This window comes from Oreochromis niloticus, linkage group LG11 (genome assembly GCF_001858045.2).
Source record: "Oreochromis niloticus isolate F11D_XX linkage group LG11, O_niloticus_UMD_NMBU, whole genome shotgun sequence".
NCBI lineage: Eukaryota > Metazoa > Chordata > Actinopteri > Cichliformes > Cichlidae > Oreochromis > Oreochromis niloticus.
Genome location: NC_031976.2, coordinates 21,411,042 through 21,428,914, shown reverse-complemented (window position 1 = coordinate 21,428,914; position 17,873 = coordinate 21,411,042). Strand labels below are relative to the sequence as shown.

Genomic DNA, 17,873 nt, shown 5'->3' with positions numbered 1-17,873 from the left:
TTATTTCAGTTGTTCTTTTGACTTAAGTTTGGTCCGTTTACAGCATCCTGCCATGCGACTGCATTTGTCTCAAACCATCAGGAACCCTCACGTTAACTTTTATCGAGTGGAAAAAAGTTAGCATTCATCCTCCAGCTACACTGTTTATGTTACGCTAACATAGCTGTGTCGCTAGCAATCACGTAGCAAATCATTATATACTAGCTTGTCCAACTTCTGTAACCCTACAAAAGTCACTGCTGTCTAGTTTTCTGTTTTCAGTTATGTTGGAAGTGATAGCAGAGTTGTACGTTTTAAGTTTTTCAGAAATCTCTCAGTCATAATACACCAGAACATGCTGTATTATGTTTAGGTGGAAACTAGCGAGCTAACTTCCTGCTAACTTCTAACTCCATTAAATTTAATAAATCCTGTTTTCATGGATGCCTGGATGTTAAACTTAATTGTTACACCTGGTAAAGCAGCAACACTGATCATTTTATTAAAGATGAAAGAATTAAGACAATTTTTAACTAAGTGATGCCGCAGTGTTCGTTTGACTTTGGGACCTGAAGTGGAGTTTGGACCCAGATGAGGCTTCCGACTATGGTAGCCGTAATGCTCTGACAATCCATCAAGCGGTGCAGCTTCGTAGCCTACCAAAGTCGTACTAAAACATTTTTTGACAGATTTTTGAGCACCGTGTACCACATAAAATCGGTTCGAGGTCAGTAAGCACAACCAGAGTTCATACATAAGGCGCACTGTTGATTTTTGAGAAAATTAAAGGATTTTAAGTGCGCCTTATAGTCTGAAAAATACGGTACTTAATTTACCTCAAATTAATGAGTATACTGCTTTAAAGTTGCAGTTGTAAATAATTTTAATTGTGTGCATAATTGTAACGGTCTTTTGCATTTGATGTTTGTTAAGCTGTATGTCTGGATTTTGTTCCTTTGCGCCCTCTGGTGGTGAACTGTGTAGGGTACAGCTTTGCTGTTTGGGTCTCCACCCAGCCACTTTTTCCTTTGCTAGCGCACATGGTGTCTGCATGCTGCAGCTCACGGTTAGCTCCACACATGGAGAAAATATCGTTTAAAGAGTGGAAATAATTGAGAAAGAAGATGGAGGATAAGGCAATAAGGCCATAAAGGACTATTTAGCACCTCCTGGATGTCAGCTCACGAGGTTTGTGTGTTTAAATGTTTTATTTTCTGTAATTAAGGATTTTTTATTGATTGATACTGCGTACAAGAGCGCATTTTTATGTGATGTTTTTGTTTTATTGTTTTGTCCGTGAGCAGTTCTCACGGGTTGCCAAGACCAGAATAAACCCTGTTCTATAACTACATCGTGCATACGTCCATCCTTGAGGGTGCTACAATAATTCTGATCATTACAGAATAAACTATTATCATATTTATAGTTTAAAACCTGCAAAATAAAATAAATTAACCTTTAAAAAATGGTGTGGTGTACAAAATACAACATTTACATGCAAAATATAGAAAATGTTATAACAGAAATATTTATGTACAAATACATTAAACTGTACCTTGGTAAAGTACTTGAGTAAATGTAATGTACAGAGGCCCAATTCATGCTTTCAGTGCTTTACTCTAACTGTACCGCAATCCAGTGTCACCAGTGGTCTTCGGGGGATGGCCAGTCATATTTCAGGGGAAGCAGAGGCAGTGCTAACCCATGCACACAGCGGTGTGTCCAAAAGGGGGCAGTCATGTAGAGCAAATGCAGAGCACACAGCTGCAAAGATACAAGTCCAAGAAAGTATTTCATGATCAAAGAGGACACGAGGAGCAGAGGGAAGAACACTCGTAAGACAAACCAAACACAACAGCAAAGGCAGGAATAATATATGCAAACAGGTAAAACCAATAAAGACATGGCAGGCGTGATTCTCCTGCCCACTCTGTCTGCTCTGTCAGGCTCTGTCTTTAGGGGATGGTCAGTGTGTGAGGGGAAGCACATCTGTTGGCACTTGGCTAAGGCTTGATAACATCCTCTCTTCTCCCAGCAGGCATCAGGTTGGTTTAGGTTTGACTTGGGGTTTAATTTTCTTTCTTTGAAAAAGCCCAATATGCGGTGCGTCCACCAGACCCCCAAACAGTGACTAACTAACAAAAACATGAACTTCTCAGGAGCTATGAAAGAAACGTGACTGGACTTCTTTAGGTATCTTGAAGATGTTTAAGAAAAGGGGTCGCTTTTCTTTTACAAGCTCCTTAGATTACCATGACCTGGATGACTGAGAATCTACACAGACATAAAAACATCAACACTACACAAGGGTTAAAGTAGCCCTGTTACACTTCATTAGCTGCACAGGTTCATCTGCTCATTAATGCAAAATCACAGGGCGGCAGCTCAGTGCAGTGAGGCACATAGTAATGGTCAAAACTGAGCATCAGAACGGGGAAAGGGGTACTTTAAGTGACGGTAAATGTGGCATGGTTGTAGGTGTTAGAAGGGCTGGTCTGAAAAACAAAAAATATCCCATGAGCAGCAGTCCTCTGGGTGAAAAGGCCTTGTGGATGACGAAGGTCAGAGAAAAATGGCCAAAATGTCACTTTGAGCTGAAAGTAAGGCAACAGTAAATCAATTAACCATACGTTAAAACCAAGGTATGCAGAAGAGCATCTCTAAATGTCAAAAACTGAAGCAGTTGAGCTACAGCAGCAGAAAACCAAACTGGGTACCACTCATGTCCGCTAAGAACAAGAAACTTAGTCTACAATTCACCAAAACTGGATAGGAAGATTGGAAAAATAGTCCTTGGACTGAGGAGTCTTGATTACTTCTGCAACATTCAGCTGGTAGGATCAACATTTGGCATAAATTTTTTTTGCCAGAAATGACTCCTTAGTACCATCTAAGCATCATTTAAACATCACAGCCTGCCTAAGTATTGTTGCTGACCGTGTCTGTCCCACAGTGTACCCATCTTCTGATGGCTGCTTCCAACAGGAAGCTACCCATGTCACAAAGATCAAATCATCAAGTTAACTGTAGTCAAATGGCCTCCATAGTCACCACATTTTAATCCAATAGACCACTTCTTGGATGTGGTGGGACAGGAGATTGTCATCATGGCACATAAGATAAGTTCTGCATGTGTTTTCCTGCCACTAGTACAACAGTACAGATACCAAATGTCATGGAAGGTGGTTAGCCCAAACCACTGCTCAAAATAATGATCACTGCATGACTGAAATTTAAGGATGTGGTAAACCTGGATAATCAAGATTTTATGTGAAATTTGCATTTTTATGTGTTCTTAGTTTTGATCAGTTAGTTATCAAAAGCCTCAGTGTGATGCATGGCAGAACACATGTGCTGAAATTATATGCTCAGATTACTCTTTTGGGCCACTTTATGCTAGTGTAGCATTGTGAGTTGGATAACAGATGGAAAAACGCCATTAAGTAATCAGTCACCACAAGCCTCAAAAGCAACATTAGTGCTCCTTGTTTTGGATTCCCCAAATCTCTGAAAACCTACTGAAGGAATGAGCACCATTCTTGAAAAATGAATCTCTTAATTTGGTGTTTTTATGACATGTTATCCCAAAACCTCTTACTGTTGCCTGCTGGGGCTGAGATAAGGTGACGGTGAAAACAATAGCCGATGGTTTACAGCATTTCTTTTCTCATCAAAGCATCCATTGACATCTGTTATCCTGCAGATGGCGCCCTTGTCATGCTGGAAGTGATGCCCATTAGGATCGAAGATTTTCAACAAAGGGTGACTTTACAGCACTGATTCTAAAGCACAGAATTAAACATTTTATCATTAATTCGTAAATAATTAAGCAGAAGTATCTCGAATAACTGTTCCAATGGTTGTGGTAATGTTTATTGTCCACAGTTTTTGTGTTAGCTAATTTAATGTGACTTTTCCCGATTCAGAGCATTTGGTTCTGTTTCATTTCCATGTGACTCAAATTCATGTCACCTTTTCATCAGACACTTTGATCTGTCACAGCAGAAGTAGCGCTTGGTACATAAAACCAAATTTGGTTTTAATGAGAAGCCACCTCTTACTAAGCCTCTCTTAAGTCTTATGAAATGATGAGCGCTATAAATCATTATTCCCCCGATAGTAACATTTGATTTGGAAGTTTTGAGCACATCCCCCTGCCAGTGTGACACTTGTTTTGTCTTTTACGGTTTCTGAAAGAAAAAAAGGATTGATTAATGATGTATTAACTGCAGTAACTGACTCTGACCCGTTGCAGGCACATAGAAATGGTGCTTTATGAAGTGATGCCCAAAACCGTTTGGTGAAATTTGACTCCTTATTCGTAAATCATAAAAAAGAAGAAAAGTGTACAAGATTTTGAGAGAAAAACGGGCTGAGTGTTTGAAAAAGAAAAACGAGTGCGAGGAGAGAAAGGGGAGATGTGGGTTTGAGGTTTGTGAACCAGTTGCTCAGAGAGGAGTCTGGTGGATGGAGGGAGGGGAGCTGTGAGGATAAATGCGCTCTTTCATTTCAACGTGAGAGAAATCCGTTACTAGGGGCACATATTACATGGACAGAGAAGCAGGGGAGCCTAAAATAAGGGAAATAAGCGGAGTGGATAATGGATAACGTGCTGTCAAAGATACCGCTCACGACAGCTCTCCTCAGACTTTGGGACTGATGAGCGGAGTTTCTGTCAGAGGAGAGTTTGAGCTTCAAAGACGCGCTCCGGAGTCTGGAGGGATAAAGCTGCTGCCTGCCTGTTTATGAAGGCGTTACACATTTGTAATGGTTTAATGAGTCGGAACTGCAGCCTCTTGTTGGATGGGACAGGTGCAGTTATTTTCACGCCATGGGTCACTGAGACGTCATAAAGTTGATTTTTCATTTTTACGTTTTTAAGACGTTTTCGCTCACTTTAACATAAGACGAGAAGAAGAAGAAAATCATAGCCAGAGTTTTCGTTCGGTTTATTCTATTTGAATCAGTATTTAATTATTTGTAAACGAATAGCTCCTGAAGTTTAACCCCATTCACGCACGTGGCATGCCACCGCGGCACAGTTTGGCCGACTTTTACGCATCTCTTGGGAAGAGAAAAAGCTGAAAACAAGCGTGTCTGTGTATGTGTATGAGTGCGGTGGGCAACGACGCTCCTCATTTCCACTTAATACACGAGGGAAAAAGGGAAAAAACATTAAAGAGAGACTTCTTTCATTCGGAATCATAAATGGAGCTGCGTAAATACCTGTTGTGCCTGGAGTTTATCCTCCTCCTTAAAGGTAAGAGCCACATCTCAGCCTATATTTCAGACCTTTTTAAAAAAAAAGAAAACCTGTTACATTTCTTTAAAAAGCCAAACAAAACTGAAGGACAGTTTAAAATAAGGTGAAACTTGAAGTTATTCATTCAGTTAACCCAACGCTGTGAACACAAATCTAAGTATATTCATCTCTGTGTAAAATAAGGCTCTGGTGTCTCTCCACTGCCCAGTTCCTTACCCCTCCCTCAGCACTCTCTTACTGGTGATTAACCTCACTCAACTTTAACAGACAGCATGTGCCAGTGATGGTGTGGCAGCCTCCCTGAGGCCCACTTAACACTGTGTGACAGTAAACTACTGACCATGAAGACATTCCTCGGATGATTTTGTGCATAAAGAAGGAAAGCAGGCATCTTAAAACACCTGGACACAATCCATTTGCCAAATAAATCAAAGGTAAAGGAAGCTGTGCGTGAGTCCAAAAGAGTACCGGTTCTTGGTTCAAAGTCCGATCCTTTAGTAAATCTATCAGATGTGTTTGAACTGAGGACATATTTCATTTTTGTTGGAGGCCTTCAGCTACCATCAGATGTATGTGTACTCAGAGCCAAAAGGTTACTGGTTCATATCCGCTTATAGCTGACACATACAAACCCTGGCAGCTGTGTAACACGACCTCGCCGGCCATATCAGCCATCTCTTAGACTTGATGTCTAAAGTTCCCCTAATAAGGTGCCTGTGCCATGTGTGTTTCTTCATGGAGCATGAACATCAGCTCCCCTTCAGTACTCATATTCGCTGTGGCACAGAACAAACTGAGACGTTCCCACCCACCAGAAAGAAAGTGAAGAAAAAGGCCATTGTTGTCTGCATACTGATGCAGCTGATAAGCAGTGGTTAACTGCTGCCCTACGCCATGCAACCACGATGCAAAATTAGATCAATAGGCGTTGAGATTATGTTTTGCAAGGCATGTTAAATCTGTACCTGTGTCAAAACACACACAGTCGCTGAAGTTAATCTATAGAAGGAAATGTTGCCATTTGTGGTCATTTGTGGCAATTTGTGGCGTGATTATCCACGCTGCCCATTTTCACCCTTGTTCAGACCCCAAGGAATGAACGAGGAAAGCATCGGGTACGGATGTTTCACGCTTTACACTCACAGGCACATATACCCTTCATAGAAACACCAGCAGCCTGTGGTTTGGTTTTACACATTACACTCCATTACACGTTTCAATAAAGCATGAACAAGCCGACGTTTTTGTCACCTTTTTAACCACGTAGCCTCTATTTTAACTCGTGCAGTAGCTTAGTGTTTACGCTCGTCCCTGCGTGTGAGTTTGTAAGCCTGAGCATGTGTCACACAGGAGCTTGTAGGTGAGTGAGTATGTGTGTAATGTTAATGGCTTCAGCAGAACTCCCCTGATGTGGTCAGCAGGCATCTCATGTCTGTTACACTCTGCTATGCTTTTACTGAGATGTCAAACACAGGTGTGTTTGCATGTGTGTGTGCATATTTCACTCTGTTTCACCGCTCATTCATAAATTCTTGCTATTATTCTCCCAGCTATCTTCTTGCGTGTTTTTTTTACTCTCCCATAATTCGCTGACTTTCATTCCTACTCCCCCTCTTATTCGTCCGCCCCCATTCCCCACGAGAGGGTGACAGAGATGAGAACAGAACACGATGGAGATAATGGAGAGAAAATCTGTGAAAGGGTGTAAGAAGAGGTGAAGGAGGGGGAATGAGTGGAGGAACATTCTGAGTCAGTTTAATACAGATGACAGAAACAGACTGTGAATAAGACATTTCTGCTCAAGGACATTTCACAGAGGTGCTGTAAGTCAGATGTGTAAATTAAAGAGGACAGGGATATACATCATTGTCTTTAGTTGATGCTCTAAATGCTGGCATGTCTCTGTAGTCCCCCAAACACTTAGTGTTAAGTTCCGTTCCTTTTGCCCGACATGTGCACACACCGGGCACATACAGTTACTGTACTACACAATCGCAACCATTCACATCAAGCAGCAGTAGCGCCCAGAGCTGAGCGTGTGGTTGAGAGAATCTGGACTTAGTTTGGCTTGATAAATGTTTGCCGGCAGTTGTCATGGCAATGGGTGGTCAGACAGCTTGTGGTAAAGTGTCATATATAAACCAAGATGAAAATACAACCAGAGGAGGGATGGCAGGACAGGGAAAACAGGGAATGACGGTATAGTTTTCTGGAAGCTGCAGGGGTTGAGACGGGAGATGGGGCCTTGTGGTGCATTTATAGCGTGTGTGCGTGTGTGTCTGCTCATTTTATAGCATAGTGGGCAAAAAATAAATAAAATGAGCAATTTAAGGCTCATGAGAGAATGAGCTAAACACGAGGATAAAAGAGAACATCAGTAGCAGGAGCTGTTATCAGATCCCTGCTTTGATGTGGGAAGAAATCTGGAGTTGGAGTGTGGGTGACATTGTCACAAGAAAAGAGAGAAACAGTTTACTACAGTGTGTAAAATGGGTGGTGGGTGTCAGTCTGAAAGAATAGCTAATTGCAAAAAGCCTGGGAAAATGGATTTTCTTTGTCTGGCAAGGGAAATAAAGACTGCAGAATTATTACACTGCTGCCTACGCGGATCCCCAATGCTGAAGCCTGTTAAAACATCTGTGTAGAACTGGATAGATGCATGAGGCTCATCTTAGTCACTGGAGGCTTGGATAAAGAAATACTGGAAGCTTGCGCTAATGTGCAAAATCAGCAGAAACAAGACTTAAGGGTCTATAGCCATGACAGCAGCTCTGTGAGGCAGTGTTTGAGACAAGGCTCACTGGTTCTTCCAATATAGACCACTAAATATAAACACTTTTATAATAACATAGTATAATAGTTGACTTTTTTATTACATCATTTATATATCACTCAAACAACTGTAAATGTGTAGCTAGAAGACCTAATTTTGCTAAAATAATTCAATTTTATTAACATCACTGCAATGCTATTAATACTTAATGATGAACTAATTGATGAGTTGATCTAAAAATTGGTTGTTGTTTAGTGCAGTTGGAAAAATTATGTGTAAGCTGGTCATCTAACTGTTGGGATTTTCTCTCTAATGTTGTAGGATCGTTACTCTACGCTGTAAAGCACCTTGAGGCAACTGTTGTTGTGATTTGGAGCTACACTGAATCAAATTAAATCGCAAGTTTATTTGTACGGGCCAATAATCGGCCTTCTGTTGTTCCAACATCCAGTATATCCCCAAAAGTTGATTCTGTTCATCTGGACGTAGCGTTTTCAGTGGGAGAAATGTTTTGTCACTCATCCAGGAGACGAAACGTTTCTCCCACTGAAAACGCTACGTCCAGATGAACTTTCGGGGATTTACCTACCTGGATGATTGAGCATGCATCGAAACATCCAGTATAAGTCTCTGGATTTTTTGTGGTACAGTTTTTTGTGGGGAGTTGTCTCATCTCGCCTTCCCTCCATCTTTTAATCAACAGAAACCTGCTTAGTGAACCATAGCCTGACCAACATTTGTAAAATGCCCATAATTTTTTATTTAAAAAAAGAGAAAAAGAGTGAGACTATAAGCTCAGCAGGAAAGTGCTTGCAAAGGCCAAGTCAGAAGTATTTATGCAACCACATTTGTCTTCCCCTTATGGCTATTATAGGGTCAGAATCAATCACAGGGCTAATGTAGTTTATGGCCATTTTAGAAAACAGAAACAATTTAGCTTTCATGGACATTGGAGGGAGCCCAGAAAGCTACAAGAAGAACATTCAAATGATAAAATCAAAATCACCAGTTGGCAGCAGGTTTGAACCCGGACCCTTGTTACTGTGAGGTGACAGGTTAACCACTGCATCAATGTGCTTTTCTCAGCCAGTTGTTGTCAAGGTAAATAACAACCAATAAAGTCAAACTGAAAGTGGTGACAGACAAAAAGTCTCTGCGTGTAATAATTTATTGACATAACTTAATCTACACCAGAATATCTGCTGTTGCAGTGTCTGAAAACCTCCATCTTTGTAGGTGTGTGAGGCGAATACGTCTATGTAGATAAAACCAGAATGAATGTGTGTGACAATGCAGTTATATTACAAGAAAGACAATCTGTAGAGAAAAGTGAAGAAGCAGGTAGAAGAAACTACAGTGTGTGAGAAAAGCATGAGCAGAGCAGGGACGGAAAAGAAACACTGAACATATCTAGTTTCATTCTCTAAACCAAGTGGAATCCCAATCTGATTGGCTTGGCTGAGGTACAATCCTGTGCAAAAGTCTTGATTCACCCATCGTTTCTTTATATTTTGCTGGGAAACTGAGAAATATGTGCAGTGATTTATTGAAATATGTGCGAGAATACATGGAAACACAGTGTATAAGGCACAAATGAAGTTTGTACAATTCTAATGAGTTTGAAGGTCAATATTTGATATGACCACCTTTATTGTTTCCACAGCCTGAACTCTCTCGGGCAGCTTTCATGTCATTTCTTTAGTCTTCAAGAAGAGTTCTTCTTGAAGGATATTCAAAGCTTTTGTTCTGTTTTCCGTCAAGATGATCCCACACTGCTTCACTGATGTTGAGGTCTGGGCTCTGGGGAGGCCAGTCCATGACTCATGGTGCTTTTTTGTGAGCTTTTCTATCCAGGTATGCTTTTACTGCATTGGCAATGTGATTGGGATCATTTTCATTCTGGAAAATGAGGCTTCTGTCTATCAGATGCTTTCCAGATGGTAATGTGTGGTGGATAAAAATCTGATGGTACTTTTCTGTGTTCATAATTTCATCAGTTTCAAGATCTCTCTGAAATGCAGCACATGCAACAACCTCTCTACTGACCTTCTCCATACATACTGATGAGAGTTTTAACATTAATTTCAGATTTGGATCATCACTCCATTAGACCTGTTGCCACTGATTTTCAGTCCATTTCTTGTGTAATTTGGTAAAACTCAGCCGTGTCTCCAACTGAGACCAACTCTGAGGAGGCTTCAGTCATGTGTCTTTGCTGGCTTTAAGATAATGCTGTGGCACTATGACACTACGCTGACATAAAAACACGTTTTGAGCTAATAGCACTTGGGAATCATTTTGTCGGTACAAAAATATTATTTTATGCCCATCACACCTGGGTTATCTTACATTTTTCATTGATTCAAGTAAAAAAAATGGAATCAAATAATGCTTTTTAATACAGACTCTTTGCAATAAAGTGTCTAAAGATACAGTTTAAAATGAGTGCTTTGCTAAATTGTCAGTTACATGTTGAGACAACACTGGTTTATCCCTTTGGTTAACCTGAATGATTTATAGGTCAGTGTTAATTGTTTTAAAAGCAAACAAACAAATATTCTTCTGAAAAATTGTTAGATACAAGAACTTGACAAAAAATGAGTGAAAAAGCAGCCAATGTCCAAAGAAAAACTTTGAAAGACCTTCAGAAAGCTCGGAGAAATATTCCTCAAGACCATTTTAAAAACTTTAGGAAACTGTGGCTCCTTAGAAGCAAAGTATAAATAAGTGAGGAGTGAGGCAAGACTTTTGCACAGAATTGTAACTGTCTGTGTTTAGTTGTGGGAAAGTACCTGTACACAAGTGTGTAAGCAGCTGTTTCATAATCATGCCACCAGTGTTTTGGTCTGCTTCCCAGTCTGGGAGTACTGGAGAAGTTACAGAACTGTTAGGAAGGAACTGTAGATGTTGCTAAACTGCTCAGTAAACCGAAGCCATTCTGAAAGCCCATTTTAGCAACCACATCCAACACACCCTACAAATAACATACAGTAGACACACAAGTGGGACAAGTTAAATACCGACTGTTGAGAGCTGCAGAGTGTGTCTCAGTCTGAACTGAAAATAATACACGATGACTCTCTTTAATCTATGGGGAACTGTGTAGGCAAGAAATACCAGCTGGCTCATATCCTGTAAGCTACTTTCAACCACTTCAGTGGAAATAGGAAATACATATATATCTGCTTAAATGCTTGCTTGACTACATTTTCTTTCATTTGTATTGTCCATTACACACTCAGTCTATTTATGGGTGTTTCGAAATAACCTGCTATCTGCTACATGTAGCTTGAAATGCAAAAGATGAAGCCAAAGTCAGATAAATCTCAGATAAATTGCATTTGTTTCACATGTCACGTTCAGCGTACGTCACCTGTATGTACACTGAAAAAAGAGAACTGCTGGAACAACGTAGTTATATTACGTCGACTGGTAATGTGTGATTTAATTATTAATTAATTAAGTCAACCAGATCAACCCAACACAAAGCACAATACGTGAAGCTTAACTTGGATGCTTTAAAAATAGCAAGTTAAGGGACCAGGCTCTAATTTCAAGTTGAAAGAAACCCAAAAAATACACCAACCTCACTAAAGCATTACCTCAGCTACAACTTAAATACTCCTTGCACAGTGTAACTGAAGAGTCACCAAAATTTGGATCCATGACAGAATTTTGTTCGAGTCACCACTAAACACAGGCTGAATGAAGAAAAGTGCAGAAAGCCTGGCTTCCACCATTTAAACCCAAATTTAGGCATTTGTGAGTTTTTTCCTGACTTCTCCAGGACTTCCTGTCCTCCACTGCATCTCAACGGTAACCGTTGCCCTTTCTCCCTCACTATGTGACAGCCGGATGCTCAATACTCGCAGTAAATGATGATACTGGCTGTTCTGTTATGAATGAAACAAATATAACTTGCAGTTAGACATGAAGTTGCTCACAACAGCAAAATTCTGCTTCTACTGTGACGGCCACAGGGCTGACCTTGTTTTCTTTGTTGCCTTTGTCCATCTCTTCCGGGTAACTGGTGGGTGGAGCAGACCCAGTTTGGGATGCAACATACCTGAGCAGCTGGGGCTCAGGGCCCTCTAAAGCACCCCTCCCAGATCTTTGTGGGGGCTCCTCTCTTATGTCCATGTTGGCTTGCACTTACCCTGCGTATACACCGATCTGCTGACAACCACTCCTACTAATCTATGGTTTCTTTGCTTTATTTAATTAAGCTATTTAATAGCATCCTAAAACGATGTGTGTGCTCTCTCTTTTTGAACCAGGGTAGTATAAAAATCCCAAGATTCAATCTTTCTATTTTAAATAATTTGCTTTGAAAATGTTTTTACATTTTCATCGCAGGACATTGTGTTTACACTGTAGTTTAAGTGTATACTACAGTGTATAGACTACAGTGTATAGACTTTTGTTGCCATGATGCCAGGTCTCTCTTGGAAATGATATTTTTAATCTCAATGAGATTTTTTACCTAGAGTAAATAAAGGACTAATAAAGGACTAATAAAAAGTATAAGTAGCTGTATTTAAGTAGATCACAGTCCTTATGCTGGCATCTGTTGGCACTGAAAAACAATGTGAGGGTGTGGTGTTAGAAGTGAGCTATGAGCTCTGTGGTCTCTTCCTCATCTCATCTACATTTGCTGCACCTAGCATAACACACCTGAGTCCCCAGACTGCAAGTCGATTAGCTGTGGGTCACTTATGTGTCAGGTGCTTATGAGGAATAAATGTGTATGAATTAACAGTCCGGGGTCTGTTTTTCTGCTGCCCCCAGTTCCACCTTTTAATGTTTCCCTTTTAAACAGGTTAAAATGGATGCTGAAACATCTGTGTTATTTATTTTCAAGCTGTTTGACTCCTAAATCTTTATTCATTTAGTTTAGCTCTGATCATCAGCACCAACCAGCTCAAACATGCTTCAGCTTACATACAGATGTAAACAAGTCGGTGAGCTACCATCTCACTGTGTCTCCCTCACTTCTCCCTGTAAGTATGAAGGGCAGGCTTGTGTGTCATAACAGGGAGCTCACTATATTTAAGAGTTTTTCTAACCCACACCCTTCCTTGCTTTGCTTCTTCTCTTCCCTCTCGTCTCCCTCTTTCCCCTTAGACTGAACTCTCTTTTTCCTCAGAGACGGCCTTTGGTCACTTTGTTTATCCATCTTTTTGACACCCCCCTACCCCCACCCCCTGTCCCCTCTAATCCTCTTCTCCAATGCCAAGACATGAAATAATAATCTTACTCTTCACTGTAGCTCTAACTACACGTAGTACACGCAGTTGTCCAAGTTTTTCACTGGCCTTTGACAGCTTATGAATAAAGTTTATGTAAGTGCATTAACTTTAATGCTCCAGAGCAAAAATAGATGAATAAATAAAAAAGTTGGAGAGGTAGATGGAAGGATTTATATTTGTACTACCATGTCGATAAGGTTGTGGGTTTGAATCCAGGCCAGGAGTTTGAATGTTCTCCTTGTGTCTGCGGGGGTTCTCTCCGGGTACTCCGGCTTTCTCCCACAGTCCAACATGCACGTCAGGCTTTTAGGGTAACTGATTATTCCAAATTGGCTAAAAAGGTGAAAGTGAGCATGAATAGCTGCCTGTCCATTGTGTTAGCCCTGCAACAGATTGGCACCCAGGCTGTACCCCACCTCTCACCCTATAACAGTGATACGCTACAGCTCCAAGTGGAAGAGGATGGATGGATGCTTAAAAGTTATGGTTTTAATACCTTTACAATTCCACCATTTTCCCCAGTTACAGTTTGTATGCTAAAGCAAATCTACTACCTAACTAACTGGTTAGTTTAATATTTAAAATCTGAACTTCAAACTTTTCTTTGAATGCACAGCTTCCCCCTGTAATTTTTTACGTGAATCTTTAAGAGAAAAAAATCCCATCTTCCACACTTACATACACATCACTCAGCCATAACACCTGACACAGGAAAATGTAGAGTAGAGTGGGTTCCTCCTGCCAGAAGAAGTTTTACTGGGGCTGTAACATTCGATCTGTGGTGTCTGGTACCCAGATATTGGCAGCCAGCAGTCCTGTTGATGCTCAATCAAAGTGGGATCTGCAACATTTCATGCAATGCCTTGTCCCAAGGGGCTCTGAATGAGATGACTAGTATTATCTGTTTGTAGGTTTAATGTTATCCATTAAAGTGTTTGTTCTGTTTCAGCTTGATTCAGTTGATTTATTTGGTGTTTACCCTCGCTGAAATATTGGAGCATGCCACATTTTTTTGCGGTTGTATTATTTAATTGAATAAAATTCAGTTAAGTGAGCAATGTTTTGTTGTCTTTTTTGTCATCAGTGTTTCAAATGTTCTTTGTCATGTCTTCCAGAGCTTTGTCAGTGTTTCAACATAGATGTAAAGCACCCGCGCATCTTCACCGGTCCAGAGGACGCGCTGTTCGGCTTCTCCGTCTTGCAGCATGAAGCAGATGGAGAGAAATCGTAAGTCTGTGAGGGAGACAGTCAGATATAATCTAATGGAACCACACAGTCCTAAATAAACTGTCATAACATGTACACAAAGCGGGCGATGGATGACATTTTGATGATGAATGAATTACTCTGTAAAGGATGCTGGTTGGTGCTCCCTGGGACGGGCCGCCCAACAACAGGAAAGGAGATGTTTACAAATGCAGCGTGGGACGGGAGAAGAACTCGAGCTGCAATAAAGTGAATCTAGGTGAGAGAAACTATGAGTTGAAGAAAATATGTTCCATACAATTCATGTTTGGATTTGTTACTTCAATGCTAAGATGTTTGTCTCGCTCAGGTGAGACGGCTCTCCAGAACGTTTCAAAGAATCTGAGGAATTCTCACTTGGGAATGACCCTCACACCAACTTCACCTGATGGCTTCCTGGTATGTGGCATCAACACTGCAAAACGGGGCTTTTTATTTTTCCTACATGGGCAGTGGGTTGATGGGTGGGAGCCTGAAGGGATGTGGTCAGACCAGGTTGAGTTTGTTCAACAGAATTCTGATGAATTCGCTCCCTTCGAGTGTTTTTAGTTGAATTTAGATTTGACCACAAGCGGTTCACTGATCCTCCTCTTCCTTTTCTTTAATTTTGGACATGCATTTGCACATTTACATAGTGACACAGACTGACTACATGATGAAAATATCTTTGTGTCCATGGATTTAGAATTCTATCAGTGCAGTATATAAAATCCTTCAAATTTCAAGTGTGTGAAGCCTTTTAGGTTTGAATGGTCACAGTTTCAAAATCATTTATTAGAATTATTGCCAATCAGCTATTTTCATAGAGTATTACTCTTTAGTTTATATAAATATAATTTAATTATCACACAGAGAGACGTACAAACATATAATTCAGTTTTTCTGAGAGTGTGAATCAGCACTGTCCATGTTCTACAGCACTGCTGAAAAAGCGTAAAACTGGCCAGCTTGTGGTCTGTAGCATTCGAAGAAAGAGGAAAGAGATCAACAAGGATCTTAGAGAAGCATTTGCCATTGCCCATCAGTCTGGGAAGGTGTTTTAAACCCATTTCCAAACAAGTGGAAAACATTCAAGACAGTTACCAATCTTCCCAGGAGTGCAAGTCACAGAAAATTCTCTTCAAAGTCAAACTCTACAATGCTCAGAGAAACTGCAAAAAACCCAAGAGCCACATCTCAGACAGTACAGGCCTCAATTAGCGTGTTACACAGTAAAGTAGCTAACCACAAGACTTCTAGAGTAATGTCTATTTAACAGATGAGATCAAAGTGGAATTGTTTGGTCATAAGTCTCAGCACCATGTTTGGTGAAAACCAAGCACAGCATATCAGCACAAACACCTCATACCTACTGTCGAGCACAGTGGTGGAGAGGTCATGATTTGATCTTGTTTTGGAGCCACTGGTCAACAGTCAATAACTATAGTATGTCAGTGTGATGGCTGACAACGCAGGTTGTATTTAAATAGTTTTTCGAACCTCGTGAGGACCACATCATTTGTTTTATGTCCTGATAGGTAAAACCTTAGAATTTAAGGAGGGTGTATTTTCTTTTTACCACAGCTCTAATCAATGTGAGAACTTACAGAGCTTGTAGTTACTGACACAATAACCAGACATGAATGATTCAAAGTCAAGCTGATGAAGTCGAGTGCAAAGCAAAGTTTATGGACAGAATCTAACTCGAGTTTAGGTTTAAGACTTTAGCTTTTAGACAAACTTCTTGAAATCTTACTCACTCATTTATCCTAATTTCTCCACTTCTGAGGCTTCTGGCTTGCAGACCCACACACTTATTGCCTTAGCAAGGAGACAGCAGTTTGTGTTACATGCCTTCTTTGTGTAACTCTGTGTGTATGTCGGGCAAGTGTGCTTGCGTGTTTTGGTGTCTGCCAGGTTTTTTACTGCTTCTTCGGGCGTGGAGTCGTGTACAGTTCAAAAAACACTCGCCAGCTTAGGCGAGTTTTTTGTGTGCGTGTGTGCACAGGCATGTGTGCGGGCATGTGTGCATGTGTGTGTGTTTATCTTAACCCCAGCGGTCAGGTCTATAACAGGATCGGAATGCGTCTCCGGCCCTTTGTTAATGACAGACCTACCAAAAGCCATAGCACCTCTTTCGCTTTTCTCCATCTTCTCCCTCCGTCGTTTCCTCCCATCCCTCTCTCCATCCTTTCTTCTCTGCCTGTCTGTATGCCTGAGGAGAAACCCTTCCATAATGACAGGGCAGGAAAAACCAGGATGTTTCTCTTTCTCTCATTCTACCCCCACTTCACCCCACTTTCAGTCTCCTTCTTTTGTCTTTCTGCTAGCCTTTCTTTTATCTCTTGTCTCTGCACTCGCCCCTGTTCTTTCCTCTTAGTATGGAAAACCAAATAAACGGCGCGCTTTGAAGGCAGAAATATTTTTTATAGGGTGCCCCCTCCCCAACCTCCTTACTCACCCTCCCTACATTTAGCACAATCAAGTTTAAATCGCTCATACTGGTCTTGTGCTCCAGCTCTGTGAAACCGCTCATGACAACTGTGACTGCCAGCATGTCAACAATAGTCTCCCTCTCCCTCCTTCTCCTGTCCTCCAAACCACACTATTGTAGTTTTTCCATGACTTATTCCCTCTTGTGACTTGTTTTCTTTTTGTTCCCTATCTGCCCTGATTTAATTGTTTTAGTTTTGTGCGTTTCTTTGTGTGTTTGTGGGTATGTTCGTGTGCGCATTTCCATGTTTTAAACTCTTTGATACACATCTTGTGTGCGTAAAACAAACAGTGAAAAAGAATAAACTCTGCTCAAATTAATTACAGTTACTTGTGAAATTCACCTGTAAAACAGATGCTTGTGTGTGTGTGTGTGTGTGTGTGTGTGTGTGTGTGTGTTTGCGCATCTGTTTTGCAGGCATGTGCTCCACTGTGGTCACAAGAGTGTGGTACATCTATGTTCAGCACTGGCATCTGTGCCTCTGTCAGCGATGACCTAGAACCAAGAGAGACTATCGCTCCAACAGCGCAAAGTAACTACACTTCCACAAACACACACACAAACACCAAAAAAAGAAGCATGTTGCAGGCCTGCTTCAACCAACCAAACATTTCTAAACGTCCATATCTGGCAGGGTGCTCGACGTACATGGACATTGTGATCGTGCTGGATGGCTCCAACAGCATCTACCCCTGGTACGAGGTCCAAAACTTCCTCAGTAACATCCTCAGCAAGTTCCACATCAGCTCAGACCAGATGCAGGTAAAACTCCAATTCAGTGTGTATTTGCACAGCCGATAAATATTATTTACATTAGTAATGGAAACTTGTGGGTTTAAATTTGAGTGAGTCTCCCACTTAAATATCTGGAACCCCTTAGCTGCAGCCCAG

General features: G+C 41.0%; 1 protein-coding gene across 3 annotated transcripts in view; it reads left to right on the top strand.

The window, feature by feature from the left end:
* The first annotated feature begins 892 nt into the window (after window positions 1–892).
* The window catches only part of itga10 (integrin, alpha 10), a 36,020-nt gene continuing 19,039 nt past the window's right edge, over window positions 893–17,873 (top strand). Inside the window, exons 1-6 of one of the 3 annotated variants that reach the window (XM_025911438.1) lie at window positions 893–1,167; window positions 14,380–14,491; window positions 14,620–14,729; window positions 14,820–14,908; window positions 17,400–17,514; window positions 17,617–17,744. In XM_025911438.1, the coding sequence (XP_025767223.1) occupies window positions 14,621–14,729; window positions 14,820–14,908; window positions 17,400–17,514; window positions 17,617–17,744 (441 nt within the window). In that variant the 5' untranslated portion in view covers window positions 893–1,167; window positions 14,380–14,491; window position 14,620. Of the gene's footprint in view, window positions 1,168–4,368; window positions 5,240–14,379; window positions 14,492–14,619; window positions 14,730–14,819; window positions 14,909–17,399; window positions 17,515–17,616; window positions 17,745–17,873 lie in introns of those variants that run through there. The other 2 variants (XM_025911437.1, XM_005472638.4) reach the window with 2 other exon arrangements.